Source organism: Cebidichthys violaceus, unplaced genomic scaffold (genome assembly GCF_023349555.1).
Source record: "Cebidichthys violaceus isolate CVI_PGR_0920_01 unplaced genomic scaffold, fCebVio1.0.p SCAF_24, whole genome shotgun sequence".
In the NCBI taxonomy this organism is placed as follows: Eukaryota; Metazoa; Chordata; class Actinopteri; order Perciformes; family Stichaeidae; genus Cebidichthys; species Cebidichthys violaceus.
Genome location: NW_027176417.1, coordinates 2,709,828 through 2,727,998, shown reverse-complemented (window position 1 = coordinate 2,727,998; position 18,171 = coordinate 2,709,828). Strand labels below are relative to the sequence as shown.

Genomic DNA, 18,171 nt, shown 5'->3' with positions numbered 1-18,171 from the left:
CGAAAGAGGAGAAGTTTACGATGGCTTCCCGCGGAAAAACTAAAGTAAATCATGTCACTTGACTACATCCTGTCTGTCCTCAACTTCTCACTGGCCTGAAGGCGATAAACAGCCCTACTGCCTTATTGGAAACAGATGTTGTGAATGGTAGAGAGAGAGAGAGAGAGAGAGAGAGAGAGAGAGAGAGAGAGAGAGAGACAAAGAGAAGTGCTTTGAAAAGTTGCTTGTGTTGGCTCAGAGGCCTAATGAGCGCTACTGGTTTCAGCGCTGAACGTCTGCCAGTACATTGCGGTCTGATCACTCCTTCCACAGCAAATTGGAAACCAGCGGCGATCACGTCTACTGTCTGCCTTCCATGACCTCAACCGAAAGTTTGATACGCGCTTTTTAGTTTCACCTTCTCGGCTGTTTGGTTTGTTCTGCTCCGCTTTTCGAGCACGAGGAACTGGTGTTTTCGATGTCAACATGGATCTGTTTTTAATACTGTTGACTACACGTACATGTCAGAGTGTGACCTTTGGTTTTTATGTCCCTTGCTGCTCTGGTTTGATCTTTCACTATGTATATTTTTGGAGGAGAACTTTTCTAGATGTTAATCCTGTGCTACGAAAAACTGAGCTTGTATAAAAATCAAGATATGTGCAACTTCCTGCAGCACGTGTCCACGTCTACTGTACGGTACGGACGTTGTCATCCGTGTTTCAACCTTGTCCGGCCTGTTTAATCCACAGTGAGGGAGCCGATCACTCCCTCTTAATCCAATCAACATCCAGTCTCACATGAGGAGTTGACGTGGGAAGGATACAGTCAGCCAAGCTCTCATTGTACCTCCAGAGAAACACTAAAGGACGGATTCTTTGTTCATATGTAGGTCAAACTCACATTTTAAAAAGTCAATAATAGTCTGGGAAATGTATGCAATTAAAAGTACAGTGGCATGAGACACACTCTCTCTCTCTCACACACACACACACACACACACACACACAAATAAATCCAACACACACTGCACAGGACTACATGCATTTTTCTTTTCCATCCACAGGAACAAAGGGGATTTTCTGCTGCTGGCACAGTTTGACATTCATCAGAGTTGAAGGAGCCAACTACACACAGAGGTACTCACTCTCACACTCACACGTAAAGTTACAGCTACAGATACCCGTGCACGAGCGCGCAATGGCGCAAACGTGAAAACTGACCCATGATGTCCAAAACTAACAGTTTGGAGATGAGCTCCTTCAAAGTGTAAAAAAAAAAAAAAAAAAAAAAAGCCTGCAAGAAAATCAGAGTGAAGCGAAAGTGAACACTTTAAACTGATTAGCAGACATGCAAATTGGAACGAAACACGCGCTGCATCACGCGCTGCGCACGCAAGCAGAAAAAGTCCGCACAGCTACTGCAAGAAGACAAACAACAACAACAACAACAACAAAATAAGCGAAGTCCCTTCCTCTTCTGTTGGGACTAAAGTCATCAAAACAGAAAAGTAGAAACCAGTTCGCATACCCATGTTTCAGCCGGTCCAGATGGAGTCCACAGGTTGCTTGGAGGGGGGCTGCATACAAACAACTGGACGTCCCGTTACGGGATCACGGAAGAGGGCGGGGGTGGAGGGTGAGGGCTGACGTCACCGCTTGGTCTAGAAATGGACCAGGCTTCATTAATCCTCCAAGTGTCCGTATTGGTGCTTCAAACGTTATGGAACACAGCGGAGGGGAGTAATGAGCAAAAAAAAAAACGTCATGTTGTTATTTAGAGGCTTGTTAACCAAACTACAGTAAGATGGTGTTATTTATTTAATGCCCCTATGATATTCACGTGGTGTCTTATCAATACATTTTAGAAGACCTATTACTCCTTACATGCAGAGGTAGAGAGTAATTGTACACTTACTCAAGTACAATGTTGAGGTACTTGTACGTTACCTTTGTGTTTCCTGCTGTCTTTTAAACTCTAAACTTTAAATATCGTACTTTTTACTCCACCTCATTAATTGGCAGCAAGCTATATCTTATATTAAAACACATTGTAATGCATAGTAAAGGATTAACACCTGTACTTTCATTTTCAAGTAGATTTTGAATGGAGGACTTTGACATAGTTGTTTCATTGGTACTTTTACTTAAGTAAAATATCTGAGTAGTTCTTCCTCTACCTAATTTGATAACATTTTAATAACAATACTTTGGATGTAGAAATGCACAGCCTAAAAGCTTTAGGCAGTATTATTAATCAAGAGCCAGACTCCCATTACAAAGAGAGGTAAATAAGAAATCACCACTGACAAAGCAGGTTTAATCCAAACAGAAAACACTTTATTATAAACAGAATTTATATTAAAATATACATCCTTCAGTCTAAAAAAAGGGGGGCTGGGTGGTGAAGAACAAGATAAAAGAGAATAGTCAACGTCCCTCCAGAGAAAAACGGCTTTGAAGCCGATGAAATGTCAGAATCAGAGAGGCGCAGTTTAGAGGCAACAACAACAAATCACTCTCCATGTTTGTTGAAAAGTGGAATATCAGACGCAGCCATGCGGGAACGCTTCTCCACTTGAACAGAGGAAGGGGGCTGAACATGTTTCTGTGGTTAAACTAAGTCGACAGGCATAAGAGGACCTACTGCAGCATGTAACATCACCAAGCTGGAGGGGAAACAGAAACAGATTAGGAGGAAGCACACATGTTTGAGTATATTTACATCACCGACAGGAACCGTACCTCTCAACCTCAGCCGCCACTCATTGTTATTCTTTGAATTTTCTGAAATGTAGCACAGAACAAAGCTGGGAGGACGACGTAGTGTCTTGGATAAATGATAGCGCTGCATGCTTGATCCTGAGTTTAAAATACTTTTCTGTAAAAGTGTGATTCCACAAAAAAAAAAAAAAATCCAACATTATGTGAAGCATCAAAATCACAAGTTTTCATGTAGAGCAGCAGCTGACAGGTCAGTGACACTCACGCCTGGCTAAGCAGAAGCTTCAGCTAATTTATGCAACTTTATTTGTGCTTAAAATAACTTGTAACCCTCAGCTAACCCACACCATTAGTTCCACATCAGCGACAATCCATTACACGGCAAAGCCGCTGTCACGCCGAGAGATCAGAGAAGGGATTTCCTCCAAATCAAACAGTTCACAGCCGTCACAGTTTCAGTGGGATAACAGGCCAGTACTTGGGCTGTTTGAGGTCGCAGTTCCTGTCGAAATTGAGCTGCATTGCTGCCTCCATGGCCAGCATCTTGGCGGCGTCCTTGCCATAGAGCTTCTTCATCTCCGCCCCGCGTCTCTCGCCGGGTCGGTCCGAGGGAGGAGCCGCGCTGCTTCGCCAGGAGACGCCGCGGAGGTCCTGGTCGGCCGGCACGTAGCTGTCGTGCTGCTCGGCCTCCATCTGCTGCTGCTTCTCTGCAAGGACAAGAAAACGGATTATTCTCAGGCACAAAGCATGCAGTCCAAGTCGGCATCCCCAAGCAAAGCTCATTTCCTGATACAACGATGGAGACGGAGGACGTTTGGAGACTCCAGTTGAACAATAATGTCACAATCTTGAACTATTCCTCAACCCCCTCCCCCTGTTCTCTTACTCAGCTCCTCTTTGTGTTTCTCTGTCTGGGCGAAGTACAGCCGAAGCTCCTCGCTGATCTCCATGTTGCTGATGTCACACTCAATCTCACTGTCCGAGCTGCTCTCCTCGTCCCCGTCCTCCCCGTCGTCCCCGTCCTCGTCGTCCTCCCCTGCATTCCAGTCCGCGTAGCGCTGCCGCTGGCTGCCGGGACTCCGCCCCTGGCTGTACGTGTGGCCGTAGGCGGCCTCCAAGGCCTTTCGGTAGGCTCGCCTGTGTCTCTGGTGCCAGGCCATGGCCTGCTGGTAGTGCTGCCAGTAGCGGCTGTACACGGGGCTGGAGAACCAGGACATCACGGTGCTAATGTCCTCCTGCAGAAGATCAGTACCGTTTTTAGGCTTATTGTCAGATTATTCACAGTGGTTTCATCAGCAATCTGCCGGTTGAATTTAAAAAAGGTAAACTGGGCACTTTTGCACACTGAATTTGTAGTTATGACTCATTTATTGTGCTGTCACTTCACTGCACATACAAGAGGGGAAATATGTCACTTCCTGTGGACATAACATGAGTTTCCTGTGGGATTAGACTCCTTAACTTTGCCGAGAACACCTTTATTAATGAGCTAAAAGCGGTAAGATTGTACCTTCTCGGCTGCCTTACCATGATTGACGATGCCTGCAGTTGTGTGAACCTTCCTGTTAGCTTTGCTGACGTTATTCCACCCGCAAACCTTCCAATTCTGAAAGATAAAGAATAACTACTAACAACACACAGCTAACGAACAGTCAAATGTAACAACATCTGCTTCTATTTACACGCTGAACGCCTCTATTTAGCGAACATTTACCCGCTTGACGTCAACTTGTTTATCCGCTCACGTTGCTTCCTGTTACAAAAATTTCCCAGCAGCCTTTGAGCCACAGCAAAATGAAAGAATCCGGCGAAGTGGCGCCACCTAGTGGACACTTTGCGAACATGCAGGATATTCACATACTGGACACCTGGAGTGAAACCTGCGTCATTATACAGCTGGAATAAATAGCAGATGCAGTTCAATACCTTGTCTTTCAGTTATTGTCCTTTCTTTAATGTAAGTGTATTTTAATTGAGACATTTTAGAATGCAATCTCTTTATCCTAATCTCTAAATGCGTCTACATTTAGTTCCTTTTTTTTAACTTCACTTGTACAATATTGTTTTAAGAGTACAGTTCAGATTTAAAAAGGCTTTTTTCATTTTTCTATTTTTTGCACCTTGCCTGAAATTCCAGCAGGCCAGACATCTTGGTTCTGGAGCTAAACATTTGCAAAAGCAACAGATATATATTTATATGTCTGGTTTTATCTTTTGAATTAAATACAACATTATGGGAGCAAGGCCACTGTGATATTTGAGGAAGGGGTGGGGGTGGGGTGGGGGTGGGGGTGTGTGTGGGGGGGGTGTAAGACAGAGTGTTTGAGTGCTGTGAGACATGTTTGACTGTATATCTAGGTCATACTTCGGCTTGAGGCTTCAAAGCTTTCAGAGGAAATGCAAAAAGACGGATGTGCCTTTTCAGAACACATTTCCTCCTATGATGTTTGAATGGATGAGTTCCCACGGTAGAACTAAGTATTTTCTCTTTTCCAGAACATGGATTATCTGAAGTATATCATGCATTACTTCCTTGAACACTACCTTAGATTGCTGTGTACCTAGTTCAGTGCTTTGTGGTGAATGCGTGCTATATTTATCAACGCGTATCATGTATTTCATTTTTGTCAAGGTAAACTACCTTATTATATGAAGATGGTTATACTTTCTTCTTTAATTAAAAGATACATATTTACATAAAATATACCCAGTGTGTCTCTGGGTGTGTATGGATGCATTGATACTGCTGAGGCATATATTCTCTTTTTGGGAACAATAAAGCCGAATCTATCTTTCTTGTTCATAAGTTCTGAACCCGGTCTGGCCTCATATCCAAGTAATTCAATTGTGATCAGTGTCAAACCGCGTTAAACCAATTTTAAATTATTGTACGTCCTCAAACCAGTTCTTGAGTGCTTCGACTTGACATCCAATTTTCTTCTTCCTGCTTCAAGAAAAAGTCCTCATAATCGGTGACTTTGGCTTCTCATTCCTTCTCTATAATGTTATTGTTGGTTTTATACGTGCAGTAAAAACGCAGTTTATTTCTTCAGCAATTCTTATTAAACAGAAACTAGTTTTTATATTGGATGAATAAATCTAGTATCTATATTTTAATAGAGGGTAGTATTTTATTTATTATTATTTCCAGACACAATACAAGCTCAGGAGCATCTGTGTCGCTGGTCTCTGAACCCCCACTTCATCTTCTTTTGTATCTTTAAACGTATAAAGAAGCTATTTTAATGTGTGCATTGACTTATAAGCGCAATCATTTCCATTTAGCCGAGGCCTTTTCATTTCATTTGAAAGGTCACATGCAGACAGGAAACGATGAGCGGGAGAGACACCAAACAAATACTCATGGCCGGAATCAAATGTAGTGTTTGCAGCATATGATGCTGTGTGTGTCTAAACCGCGAGGCCACCACACCGCCTCTGAGCTGGTGCTAAGGCGAGAGTGTTGTATCGACTTTGCAACAGTAGAAGAAGCCTTTTGTAAATTACAGATCATTTACAGCAGTCCTGTGACCATCTATTGAAATAACAGATCTTGTGCTTCAGTAAAAGTACTAATACCACACTGTAAAAATACTCGATTACAAGTAAAAGTCCTACATTTAAAGGTTAAAAGTGTGACTGTTATATTATTCTATATTCTATCATTACATTTTTATTTCTAATGCTTTCATGTAAAAACAGGAATTTGCTTTATCATCTGTCAGATTGCAACTAATGGTGATTTTCATTATGTATTAATCGGCTGGTTATTTTCCCTCCATTAATCAATGAACTGGTTGGTTTGTAAAATAATCATAAAATTGTGACACTTTCACAATTAAACATAAAAAAATAAAATAATAGAAACATGAAATCATTGAAATATTTGCCAAATCTTTTATAAATCAAAGAATCAACTAATTGTTTCAGCTCTTACGGTACAGTAGTTTAGTTTATAAGAAAGCATATTTTAGAAGCTTGTTATGCAAAATTGTTAATCCGACTAAAGATGTCAAATATTAAATATTTCCTCCTGAATTGTAATGGAGTAGAAGTGAAAAGAAAACACTCAAGTTAAGTACAATACCTCAAATGGGTACTGAAGTACAATACTTGAGTACATGAGTACATTCCACTCCTGCAGATATGAAGAGGTACCCTAAGAGAAAATACACTTGTTGAGTACAAGACAGCACTTATTTGTAATTCCAGAATAGGATTATGATAATTAATACACAATGTGTGTTTTGCTGAGCTCTGGTTGAAGCCTGTTGTAAGAGTTTAAGGGGACGTTAAGACATAAATTCTCCTAGTTATTCAATGTATCATTGTTTGGAATTATGACTTATTGGAATTTAGAAATAAAGATTATTCTGTAAAATGCACACAAGCTAAATATTTATGCTTGTGTAAAATTCCTTTATTCAGGAACATAAGGTATTTAAAGTGGTGGAAGCTCTGCTAGGATCTGTGTGCTCTGAATTCTGTGGAAATCACTGAGATAAAGGTTTGCTTTTACCAAAAGAAACCCCAAAAAACTTAGCATCAGTTCCTTCTGTGCGCTATGATGCTACGTTTCAGAAGTGGCCGTGTCTTACACTTCCTTCCTAGGACCCTTATGCCGTCCGCTCACGTGCTGTTAAGATATTTTAGTTTGAGGTCATTGTTTGCAGAAGCTTACAGACGGCAACCCTGTTCAGAGCTCTCACCATCATGGATCGGCTGACACAGATGTGTTATGTTCTTCTTCTGCCGCTGTGCTTGTGTTTTGACTCTGAAGGTACTGAACTTCTTTACATGACGTTTATGCAAGTCAGTCAGTTTTGCAGTTTGCCTTTAATGAGTTTCCCAATTTTTGATTGTTTGCAGTGACTCTTGTGAAAACCATTGGGAGAGAACCAGATGTCACTCCGATATGCACCAACGCAACAGAGCATATGATCGTTCTCATAGTGTGTACGATCAGAACAGAGAGGAGAGAAGAGTGTCGTCTGCTGTATCAATACGAAGAAGACTTTATGTTTGAATGTGACCCCAGGTTCACACTTATGATGGAGAACCAGACTGTGTTTCTCCACCTGACCAGTTTAACACCAGTGGACAGTGGGAACTACACCTGTGAGTGTTCACATCCTGGTGGGACATATATTCTCCATCTGAATATCACTGTGGAAGGTAAACACATTTCATTCATTTTGCTTTAAGGTTTCCTTAAACGGAGCAAATACCTGTCATGTTTCTGACAAAGATGTTTTTCTTTACACTGTTTCAGAGGAGGAAGACACCGACATGACAACATACATGCAGCTTCAAAATGTGTTGATCGGCGCAACGGTAGTCATCACTATAACTGCAGCTATAGTTATAGTCATCACTATAACTGCAGTTATATGGTTGATCTACAGAGGAATACGTCATAGGTGAGAGTAATACTGAGTAATACTTCTCCTTCTGAATATCACTGTGGAAGGTAAATGTTTGATTCATTTTCCTGCTTTTGTGTTTCAAACGTCATGCATTTCTTACTTGATAATATGATAATATCATGATAATATCATGCATGCACTTATTATGACTATAACGTTGTTTTTTGATGTCTGTCGAAGTGAAATGCAGATTCCACAGTGTAGTGCAGATAGAAAATATGTGATTATAGAAATTTAGTTTTGAATAAATTGTAATGTATTCGATTTTGCAGATGATATAAGTTACAAAATATTAGAATCATAATGTTTCTTTACAAACTGAGTAAAGAACGTAAAATGTAAAAACATGTCTGTCTTTACAATATTTTAGAAGAACAAGAAAACGTCATGGGTGAGAGACCAATATAAATGTGTGTGTGTGTGTGTGTGTGTGTGTGTGTGTGTGTGTGTGTGTGTATTTGGTGATGCACTAACTGATAACTCTTCTAATTTAAAGCGATCGTTCAAGGCCAGCCACATCTGGATTATCTGTACGTGAAACTCCCGTCTCTTGTGTAAGTAATGTAGCCTATATATGACGTCTGTACCTTTAAGCTCTCACATATAACCACACGCTGTCGTTTCTGTAAATATAGTAACTCAGGTAAGAGTGTCTTTTCTTATAGGATGAAGATGACCCAGAGGACCCTTATACAAGCCTCCAGCAAGCAGCCGGTGATCTCTACCAAACTATCTCAAGAAGTAACACCGAAAATAACTGCTTTAATAACCAGGAAGTAGATGGAAGCGAGTCTGATCAAAGTTGCGAGGACCTTTATGAAAGTATTTAAACTAAAGAGTCAAGATTACACTGTACCAGGACTGTGACATGTGTTTGCACTTGTGTACTGATTTCTTAAAATAAGATGTGATATAAAAATAAAAAAAAAGATCTTGGGATGATCTGGGAAAACTCTTTTTGAGGATTAGGAAGTGTAAACTTTGTCATTACATGAAAAATTGAAGATGCATTCTCTAAAAACAAGTTTCTATATCTCACTGAAATGTTACTTGTAAGTGACTGTGTCCAATATTAAGTGTTATGAGATATTTTAACTAGTAATTAAACAAATATATTTGGTAAAATCTTACATTTTTGCATCGGTATTTTCCCTGTAACAATAACATTTCGCCTTTTAAGTACTTTCTTCATAAATGCTCTGTATCAGTCAAATGCAATAAAGTGTGTAACATATCATTTCTCTTATCGTGGAGTGAATATCCTAAAAGCTTGTCCTCCTTACCGTCACATGAACTAGTCAAGTTCTGTATGAAGACGACACACTGGTTTCGTTGTGAGACTTAAATACCACGAGCTTTAAGAAACAAGTCTGCTTCATGCACACCTCATGCTTTATGATTAGACATCTTATTGTAGATACGTAGGCGGCACACATGAGCAGTTTTCGGTGATGAGCGTCTCAGAGCGTGTTGGTGTAAAAGTAGAAGCTCCTGTAACAGCACTTCCTTTTTCGTACCTCTGTGAGAGTTTGAGGTTAAGGTGTCCACCTCCCTTCAGCACAAGTACAACTACTTCAGTTGCTGCTTTACCAGTATGGCGGAATGGAAACTGTGCCTCGTTCTGCTTTTGCCGCTAACACTGTGTTTTGACAGCGAAGGTAAATCACACATTGTACATTTTAGTTGTTTTTCTCTGTGTTTTTCTGATATTCACAAAATGCAGAAAGTATTGCAATCCCTAACTGACCATTGTTTGCAGTGACTGAAATGAAAACCATTGGGAGAGAACCAGATGTCACTCCGATATGCACCAATGCAACAGAGCATATCATCGCTCTCATAGTGTGTAGGATCAGAACAGAGAGGAGAGAAGAGTGTCGTCTGCTGTATCAATACGGAGAAGACTTTGTGTTTGAATGTGACCCCAGGTTCACACTTATGATGGAGAACCAGACTGTGTTTCTCCACCTGACCAGTTTAACACCAGTGGACAGTGGGAACTACACCTGTGAGTGTTCACATCCTGGTGGGACATATATTCTCCATCTGAATATCACTGTGGAAGGTAAACACATTTCATTCATTTTGCTTTAAGGTTTCCTTAAACGGAGCAAATACCTGTCATGTTTCTGACAAAGATGTTTTTCTTTACACTGTTTCAGAGGAGGAAGACACCGACATGACAATATACATGCAGATTCCAAATGTGTTGATCGGCGCAACGGTAGTCATCACTATAACTGCAGCTATAGTTATAGTCATCACTATAACTGCAGTTATATGGTTGATCTACAGAGGAATACGTCATAGGTGAGAGTAATACTGCAATATTCACAACTATTGTTAGGAATTACTTAACAGCATTGGATGTCTATAACAGTATAAATACCCATCGTGGTGAACAAGTATTAGTTGATTTACCATTTGTTAAGTTAAAGTAGATGTTTAAAATGTCATAAATATGCAGATCTTGACTGTTATTTTCAAAAGAAGTACGGAAGGAAGACACTGCCTTTCCTTTGTTCCTGCTCTATAAGAATAGTTAAGATTGTTACTAAAGCATTGTTGTCTGACCCAGCAGAAGACAATCAGAACCACTGAGCAGTCTTCCAAACACGGTACTGACATTTTTTTTCATCTTTTTATTTTTACATGAATGTGGTTCATCTGGCTTTAGTTCTTTTACTGAATACATGCGTCTGTCTTCCTGCAGGAGCCAGAAGACATCGAGCCGTACAGCACCTACATCCAGAGAGAGAGCGGCCTTTATTCAACTGTCAGACTGCACAACTGTAACAATAATAGTAACCACTCACACATGTCCACCACAGAGGACACACATTCAGAGACTCCATCTGTGTCCCTTCTATTCCAAGTGAAATGAGACCTGTTGTCCACGAGGTGGCACTCTTTAACTCTTTTCATATTGTTGGCAAAGAAAGATATTTATGATCATTACGGGTAATTCCTTATTATAGTGAAACCAAACATTTGCTTTAAAGAACACATTTTAGCTAATTTACAATATATAAATACAATAAATGATATCAAGCATGTTTATAAGCCTCTAACATCTGTTATTTAAAGCATTGTTTGTATTTAAACTCTACATGATTTGGGATTGAAGCACAAATGTCTAAATTTGTACACACCGATTAAAGGAAAACATATTTCTCTTCGAAATTATAGGAGGTTGTGTCTGTAAAACATTTATTTCTTTACAATGAATAGAATGTTTTTTAATGTTCAGTCTGCAAACACTTTAATCCCCTGTTGTTGTTGTTGTTGTTGTTGTTGTTGTTGTTCTCTCTGGTGTTTCCCTGCTAGCATTCCTCTTTATTAACAGAGGAAGTACGACTGGGTCACAAGCATTTGGTTTGGGTTGCAGACACAGTTACAATAGATCTTATCATGAAGGACCAGGAGAATAGATTCCCTTAGAACCAGTGAGGGAGATTTGAGGGAAATGACTCAGCTGTCCTGATATTAACAGCAAATTCAGCATCTATATGTGGCAGAGCTGGAAAAAAGAGGTGAGGCCTGGACGAGCTCCTCTGAGGCATTGTGGGTTAAATTCAGTCCATTTAGCATTTTCTCAGACACAGCTTGAGTTCTACATCATGCAGTCCACTCAATCAGCTAAACAACAAAAAAGATTTTGATGCACAAGTTTGAGGTACTTGTACTTTACTTGAGCATGTACACATTTTATACTTTATATGTCTATTGTAGTCTCCTACATTTCAGACAAGATGAGGATGATTGTTTGCTTTGTTGTTTCTCGGGCCTCCGGGTTGTAGCAACATGCTAGTTTTTGCCAAATTTGCCAAAATCTGTTTTGAGGCGTTCCCCAAGGTTCAGTCCTTAAACTACAAAACAAAACCAAGAAAACTGATGTGGTCTTGCGACTGACTTGCAGGCTGTGACTATCGACCGCTGCACTGAGATAACTTTGAAGAAGTGGAACTTGTGACTAGAATAATAATAACAGACGCTCCCTGGTCTAATATAGATCATGGGGCTTTAAATTGGCACGTGCTGCTGGTTGGTAAATCGTCAGCTTTACCAACTTAAATATGCTTTTGCGTGGCGTCCTGGTTTAATATTACAGGTGTCAGCACAGCTGTCTGGTAGAGCAGGTACTTTCCAGGTGCAATTCATGTTTTGGAATAGATTGTTTTAAATTTCCAAAACACAATCGGCTGCTATAGGACTCCTCAATACCAAGGGCTGCATCACTATTACACAATGTAGTCCATCTGTTACACACTTTTATGCAAAATGTACAATCAAACCTGCAACTTTGCCACTTTGCAGTTGTCTAATCTTAATTTCGCCCCCAGGGTTTTATAGCATGAATAAATGTTATAATGAAAATGAAAATGGTTGATGGTTGAGGAGGTTATCTATCTTATAATTATTTATCTTCAGGCTGTGGTTGACATGCAACTCTTCCAGACAGAGCAGTTAGGTTCTTTCCAAACAGGGATATAAAAACACTTAAGAAGAATTATATACAGTGACTTCCCCTTTGCGCTATTTAGTAAACAGGATTTCACAAGAAATATAATGATAAGATACCAACAAACCCGGGGCGTACGTCAACAAACACCCTCTTCCTTTGCTGTGAAGAGACGTATCCTGCTCCTATAACTAGAATATATCCAGGATTATAGCAACAATGTGCAAAAGACAGATTTCCTGAAGAACAGTTTCACAATTACAAAGAATTCCTTGTGTATACGTGGCCATCGGAATGCATGATGAGGATTACTGAACATGACATCATTCAGTTAAAGGGGACACTTCCTGCTCATGTTCTGCTTCAAACTTGTATTTTGGGTTTGGCCTCGAACAGGTTAATGCTTTAATGTTCAAAATATACAAACAAACGTTAGAGTCGATTGTTTCTGCCTGGTAGAAATCCCACACTAAAATACAATGCGAAATCATTATGGGACACGTTCAAGACGTGACTGGGATACGCGTTTGTAGTATTATTTTCTCTGTTTTATAAATGTGTTTCTACGAAATCGTTGGCCCCTTGTTACACAGAAGTACAGTGCTGTCCCCTCATCGAGGTGGACTTTTTCAAATCATTTCAAGTTTGCTGGAGTGACAAATGTCAAGCATCAGTTGTTATCACAAGTACACTTGTGAGAATTTGATTGTGATTACGTACTTTGTAGGGAAATTGCGTTAAACCTCATAACACCACGAGGCCATAAGACCACTATAGGGACTTTTGCTTCTGCTCTGGGTTTTTTTTTTTGACCACTTACTGGATTACTGGCGCAAATACAGGACTACAATACTAAATACATTAAGTACACGATTTACTGGACTTCACTGTAATATTAACCATTCAGAGAAAAGCAGAGTGAGTTTCAAATGAAACACTCACAATTTACTTACACTGTTACCGTGTGTAGTCTAATAGATTTCCTCAATAAAATATCGTATGAATAGTAATAATAAGGATATGTTTTACCTTGATAGCAGCTTCAGGAATGCAGTGCGTTTTCAGATCATGTATATTCTTATAATGAGACTTTTCTCTGTTGAAGATACATTTGCTTTAAAGCATTCATTCATTCACCAAAGTCCCAGATTATCTATTCATTGTGGTTTACATATTCCATTTTTTATTTATTTTTGTGTAGCCAAAGATCACAAATTTGCTTCAGAGAGCTACATATAAGAAGCTAATGAAAGAAATCCCCCATCTAATCATAATGCATTCTCTCTCTCTCTCTCTCTCTCTCTCTCTCTCTCTCTCTCTCTCTCTCTCTCTCTCTCTCTCTCTGTATATATATATAGATATCTCTTTCTCTCTCGCTCTCTTTCTTTCAGTTTCACTCTATGGTTTTAAAGGCAGCTCAGAGGCTGAACTGAAAGAGAGCTGTGTATTCCAGTGGAAGAAGATGTTGTTGATCCTGATACTCACTGCTTTACTGTTTAAAGGTAAGTTCACTGATAAGAAAGGGTGTGTCCTTCTATATTCACTGTAGTTTGTTATATTCAAGAATACAATCCAGCCTTTTTTATATGTATGTTTTAGTTATAGTCAAAGCTTTTTCATTTAAATGGATATTTGTTCTTCAAGTCTGCATTTACTGAAACCCAGCTGTTACTATTATCAGCCTCCACATCACAGATCACTGGTTATGGAAATAAAACAGCTGACTATGGCGGAGAAGCGCACTATTCATGCGCAGTAGCCAACCCCACAGGTGAGATATTCAGATCCTTAAATACTTAAATACTACTGTAAAAATACTCTGTTACAAGTCCTACATTGCAAATGTTACTTAACTGAAAGTATGTGAGTATAATCAGCAAAATGTACTTTAAGTATTAAAATAAATTGGTTGAGGTGGAACTCATTTGTAAGTGTATTTTACAGGACAGCTAATTCAATTAAAATAATTAAAATAATTCAGGTTAAAAGCAGCAAATCCTCTCATTTGAGAATCTGGAACCATGAAATGTTTTTGCATTTCTACAAAAATTTAAAATATACTTGAATATGCTGTTGAGCGTTACATTTTATAAGCTCTTCATATGTTTTGCATGAAAAAAATAATCATTTGTAAAGCTGTTTGAAAGAAATGTAAAATAAAAAGTTTTTTTTTAGCCTCTTGTGGCCAAACTGGGTATTACAAGAACACAAAAGAGCACAAAAGAGTAAATGTTTTAATTGGAGGATTACCATTCCTAACAGGTGTGCTCCAGGTCACATGGCAGAGGCTTATCAATGAAGAGGTCATTGAGAATCTGGCAACCTACAGCGAGCGGTTTGGACAGCAAGTAAATGATCCTGACAGAGTGATCTTCACCGAGGCCTCTCTGGGCTCGACATCCATCACTCTGAGGAACGTAACATGGGGGGACGAAGCCTGTTATATTTGTTCTTTCAACGTGTACCCTGATGGGTCCAAAAGAAAACAGACCTGCCTCACCGTGCAAGGTAAATTGTAACAAATTCACATATGAATTCTGAAGGAAAATGAGGTGGAATTATCGTCTTATTCTGGGAATACAAGAGAATAAAGAAAGAAAGAAAGATTAGAATTATACCAGTATTGTTTTTGCTGGTTGAAGCTGAAAATGAAGACTTTTTTCTAATAGAGTTCTGTTCATTTTGTAACTTTTTATATGGTCTTATTTGTGTCAGAATGGCTTCAGCCCTCATAATGACAAATTCTAATTATCTATGAAGGGATATCCAAGGTGAGAACGAAAGTGCAACGTCCTAGCAGTGACCGTGAGGACGAGGACGTGAAGGTTGTGTTCAGCTGCTCTGCTACAGGTAAACCAGCTCCAACCATTCACTGGGACTTCCCGCCGGGTGCCACCAGCACAAAGCGACCGCTGACCTCGACGGAAACAAACGGTGACCACACATTTACCAGCAGCAGGAACGTCACCCTGCAAGTCCCTGCAGGCTGGACGGGACACGTGGACTGTCTGCTGAACAGGGGAGCGGCGGGACAAAGGCGGGAGAGGATTCCTTTTTCTTTACCTGCCAGGAAGAAGGAAGAGGAGGGTATGCATGTCAATCATTTTGTATAGACCAGTATGCTCTTTTATCCCCATCAGTCTCATTCCCATCTCGTGGTGAAATGTATCCTCAAACAACGGTTTTGTATGATATCCAATGGAAAATGACTCATAATTCTTCACCTGAAGAAAGACAAAGCGTTGGTATTTGACGCCCTGGGAATGAGAATGGACTGGCTCTTTGGAAACCTATCTAGGGAACTCCCACTGTCAATCGTGTTCTAGTGTACTGGAAGATCAGCTGACTAGAAACTCCCCAGATATTTGCTAAATATTCCGAATGACTCGTAGCAATGTCATTTGATTTTGGTGTGCCACTAATTATGACTAATTATTACCATTAGTAATTTTCTGACACTGTTAAAAGGAAATCTTTATTATGAGAGGCTTGCTTGTGTCCCAGTTCCGGAACACTTCCGTAGTCCCGTTGTTCAGGAACTCAACAAAGCTCCTGACTTGAGGAAGTCAGGGAGTTGCAGTAAATGACCTGCGTGACTAAGAGCAAACAGTAAACAGAGTCAGCTGTGTTGTAATCCTTTCAGTTTCACTTCCTTCAAGCTTTCATGATCAAGTAAAACCAGTCACAGTAGAGTGAGTCGGGACTTCAGCTCTCTGGAAGAGGTCATGTGGCAGATCTAGGAAGTTCATACTCATCATTTAGGAGCAATAACTTTACCTTCCTGATCTAGGGAGATGTCATTGACCTTTTCCCCATGCTGACTCTCCCTGTGCTGTTTGTCTCCAGGGAAAGGACTGTCTTCGTCAGAGATTGGACTTGTAATCACTGCTGTGGTGTTCATTTCATTGATCCTTGTTGCTGCTGTAGCAACACGAAAAAGGTGAGATATTTGACAACGACATCTGTGAATGTACATTAGTACATGTAGTATAATTCTCCTTATAATTCTTTCCTTTTTTCTTCCTGGCAGGTTAAAGGGTTCCAGAAGAAATGAAAATGTTTAATGAGCCTTTCACTCCAGCATAATAAAAATCTGCATTATATTGCATCTAAACTTTAGAGGTGGAACGGTGAGTTAAGCTATTTTAGATCCTTTTTCCACAAGTGTTTTTTTAAATCTACCTTTTCTTTTTAATTTCAAAACTCAGCACTTTAACAAATTTATGGAGCTACAAGCAAAGCACTTGATCAGACTTTGTAGAATGTGAAGGTTTAGTATTAGAACAATATTAGAACAATATGTGGTTTACAAAGATCATAATTAACTTTTAGGCAGTTAACTTTGCTCTTATTCACATTTACTGTGATTGCAACAGTAAAAGTTTGCTTGAAACTAACCAACAGGCTGATTATCAGCACAACAAGCTGATGAGTTTTGGTGAAAACAAACAAATGTGCCGTGGAGCTATAACGCCATCTAGTGAACTTTGTGGGGAGGAAGAAGACAAGCCCAAGTTCTCACCAAATAATTCTGTAGATTTCTGTATTATGTTATTATTTTGCACAGCAAATTGGAACTGTTTATCTGATTAAGTGATCTTTAAAGCTGACCTGTGAATGTGATTATTGTATTGCACAGTTATCATATTTAAATCTAGCTACATGTATATTGTTAGATTATGCATAATATAGTACACAATAGACATGATATATAAAGAATAGTGTTGCACTTTAATGTTTGATGTTCGTGTACTAACGTCATTTATTGCTCAATGGACTCTGATACACGGTGACTGTGAGGTTGTAATTGTGTCATAATGTATTTAAGTAATAGTATTGTTTTGACTCATCACTGTCAAAATGTTCAAGGAGTTTCAAATGATCTTTTACTTTTGTTTTAATAATTTATTCTCTGGCACATTACATATGAATATGTATTTTTGTTTGGTTAGTAAAGAATGTATGTTTTAAATGATTTCACTTATGTTCATGACATGTTTTCTGTTGACCTGGGTTATATCTATAAAAAAAATAAGCAGCAGAACAACAGAGTGAGACCGGATTCATTGTCATTCATTCTATTCATATATATGACAGTGAGGGGTTGTTTCTTAATGATCTGGTAATAAACATCATGGGACCAAGATGCCCAGCTTCCCACCAAAGCGCATGTGAAAACATGCAAGTACAGAAACCTCTTATCTTCCTCATCACTGCACCAAACCGTCACAAAGGACCTTAGAAGTGATGGAGGAATAAAATAATGGAGCCACAAACCCTTCAATTTAAATGTCTTTTGTTATAATTCTATAATAATGCCCTTATCTATTTCAGAAGAATTAGTTCATGATTATATATATATATATTAATACAGCACACATTGCTGTGACAGAGGAAGCCAACACAGGATACTCACCAATGCTGTTTATTGCTCAATGCACATCCACCCTGACATAATACATGTTTGGGTTTAATTCTGGTGAAGTTAGTAATGGTGTTTTTCATCCAGGTGCTAATTAATCTCTGTCAAACACTGGAAGTAAATGAATCAAATGTAAACTCTTTTAAAATGTTGGCTGAC

At 39.3% G+C, this 18,171-nt stretch overlaps 3 protein-coding genes across 4 annotated transcripts; 2 read left to right on the top strand and 1 right to left on the bottom strand.

Moving 5' to 3' along the window:
* The first annotated feature begins 898 nt into the window (after positions 1–898).
* LOC137879076 (uncharacterized) lies at positions 899–9,295 on the top strand. 2 transcript variants are annotated; one of them, XR_011103701.1, is made up of 5 exons: positions 899–1,118; positions 7,572–7,877; positions 7,975–8,122; positions 8,625–8,682; positions 8,794–9,295. XR_011103701.1 is itself a non-coding variant. In XM_068719650.1 (5 exons), the coding sequence occupies exons 1-5, from the start codon at positions 7,416–7,418 to the stop codon at positions 8,956–8,958; spliced, it is 744 nt and encodes a 247-aa protein (XP_068575751.1). In that variant the 5' UTR covers positions 7,269–7,415; the 3' UTR covers positions 8,959–9,295. The 2 variants fall into 2 exon arrangements, 1 of the variants encoding a protein (XP_068575751.1); XM_068719650.1 differs by lacking the exon at positions 899–1,118 and adding an exon at positions 7,269–7,482.
* On the bottom strand, positions 2,297–4,491 carry gemin8 (gem (nuclear organelle) associated protein 8). Its single transcript, XM_068719849.1, has 4 exons — positions 4,417–4,491; positions 4,230–4,308; positions 3,589–3,937; positions 2,297–3,409 (listed from the first exon to the last, which is right to left on the bottom strand). Exons 2-4 carry the CDS (start codon positions 4,230–4,232, stop codon positions 3,150–3,152), a joined length of 612 nt encoding a protein of 203 aa, XP_068575950.1. The 5' UTR covers positions 4,233–4,308; positions 4,417–4,491; the 3' UTR covers positions 2,297–3,149.
* Positions 9,296–9,662: 367 nt separating the features above from the next.
* LOC137878983 (uncharacterized) lies at positions 9,663–17,645 on the top strand. Its single transcript, XM_068719532.1, has 11 exons — positions 9,663–9,786; positions 9,888–10,193; positions 10,291–10,438; positions 10,710–10,746; positions 10,842–10,932; positions 13,949–14,092; positions 14,272–14,361; positions 14,853–15,098; positions 15,351–15,677; positions 16,437–16,530; positions 16,621–17,645. Exons 1-11 carry the CDS (start codon positions 9,723–9,725, stop codon positions 16,652–16,654), a joined length of 1,581 nt encoding a protein of 526 aa, XP_068575633.1. The 5' UTR covers positions 9,663–9,722; the 3' UTR covers positions 16,655–17,645.
* Positions 17,646–18,171: the final 526 nt, after the last annotated feature.

What these genes read in the sequence shown, in the direction of transcription:
- LOC137878983 (XM_068719532.1), top strand. Translation starts at nt 9,723, where the DNA reads ATGGCGGAATGGAAACTGTGCCTCGTTCTGCTTTTGCCGCTAACACTG. An exon ending in TCTGAATATCACTGTGGAAG is followed by an intron (nt 10,194 to 10,290) that starts GTAAACACATTT and finishes ACACTGTTTCAG; the next exon opens with AGGAGGAAGACACCGACATG. An exon ending in GCTGTAGCAACACGAAAAAG is followed by an intron (nt 16,531 to 16,620) that starts GTGAGATATTTG and finishes TCTTCCTGGCAG; the next exon opens with GTTAAAGGGTTCCAGAAGAA.
- LOC137879076 (XM_068719650.1), top strand. Translation starts at nt 7,416, where the DNA reads ATGGATCGGCTGACACAGATGTGTTATGTTCTTCTTCTGCCGCTGTGC. An exon ending in TCTGAATATCACTGTGGAAG is followed by an intron (nt 7,878 to 7,974) that starts GTAAACACATTT and finishes ACACTGTTTCAG; the next exon opens with AGGAGGAAGACACCGACATG. An exon ending in TACAGAGGAATACGTCATAG is followed by an intron (nt 8,123 to 8,624) that starts GTGAGAGTAATA and finishes TCTAATTTAAAG; the next exon opens with CGATCGTTCAAGGCCAGCCA.
- gemin8 (XM_068719849.1), bottom strand. An exon ending in GAAACACAAAGAGGAGCTGA is followed by an intron (nt 3,410 to 3,588) that starts GTAAGAGAACAG and finishes TTGTCCTTGCAG; the next exon opens with AGAAGCAGCAGCAGATGGAG.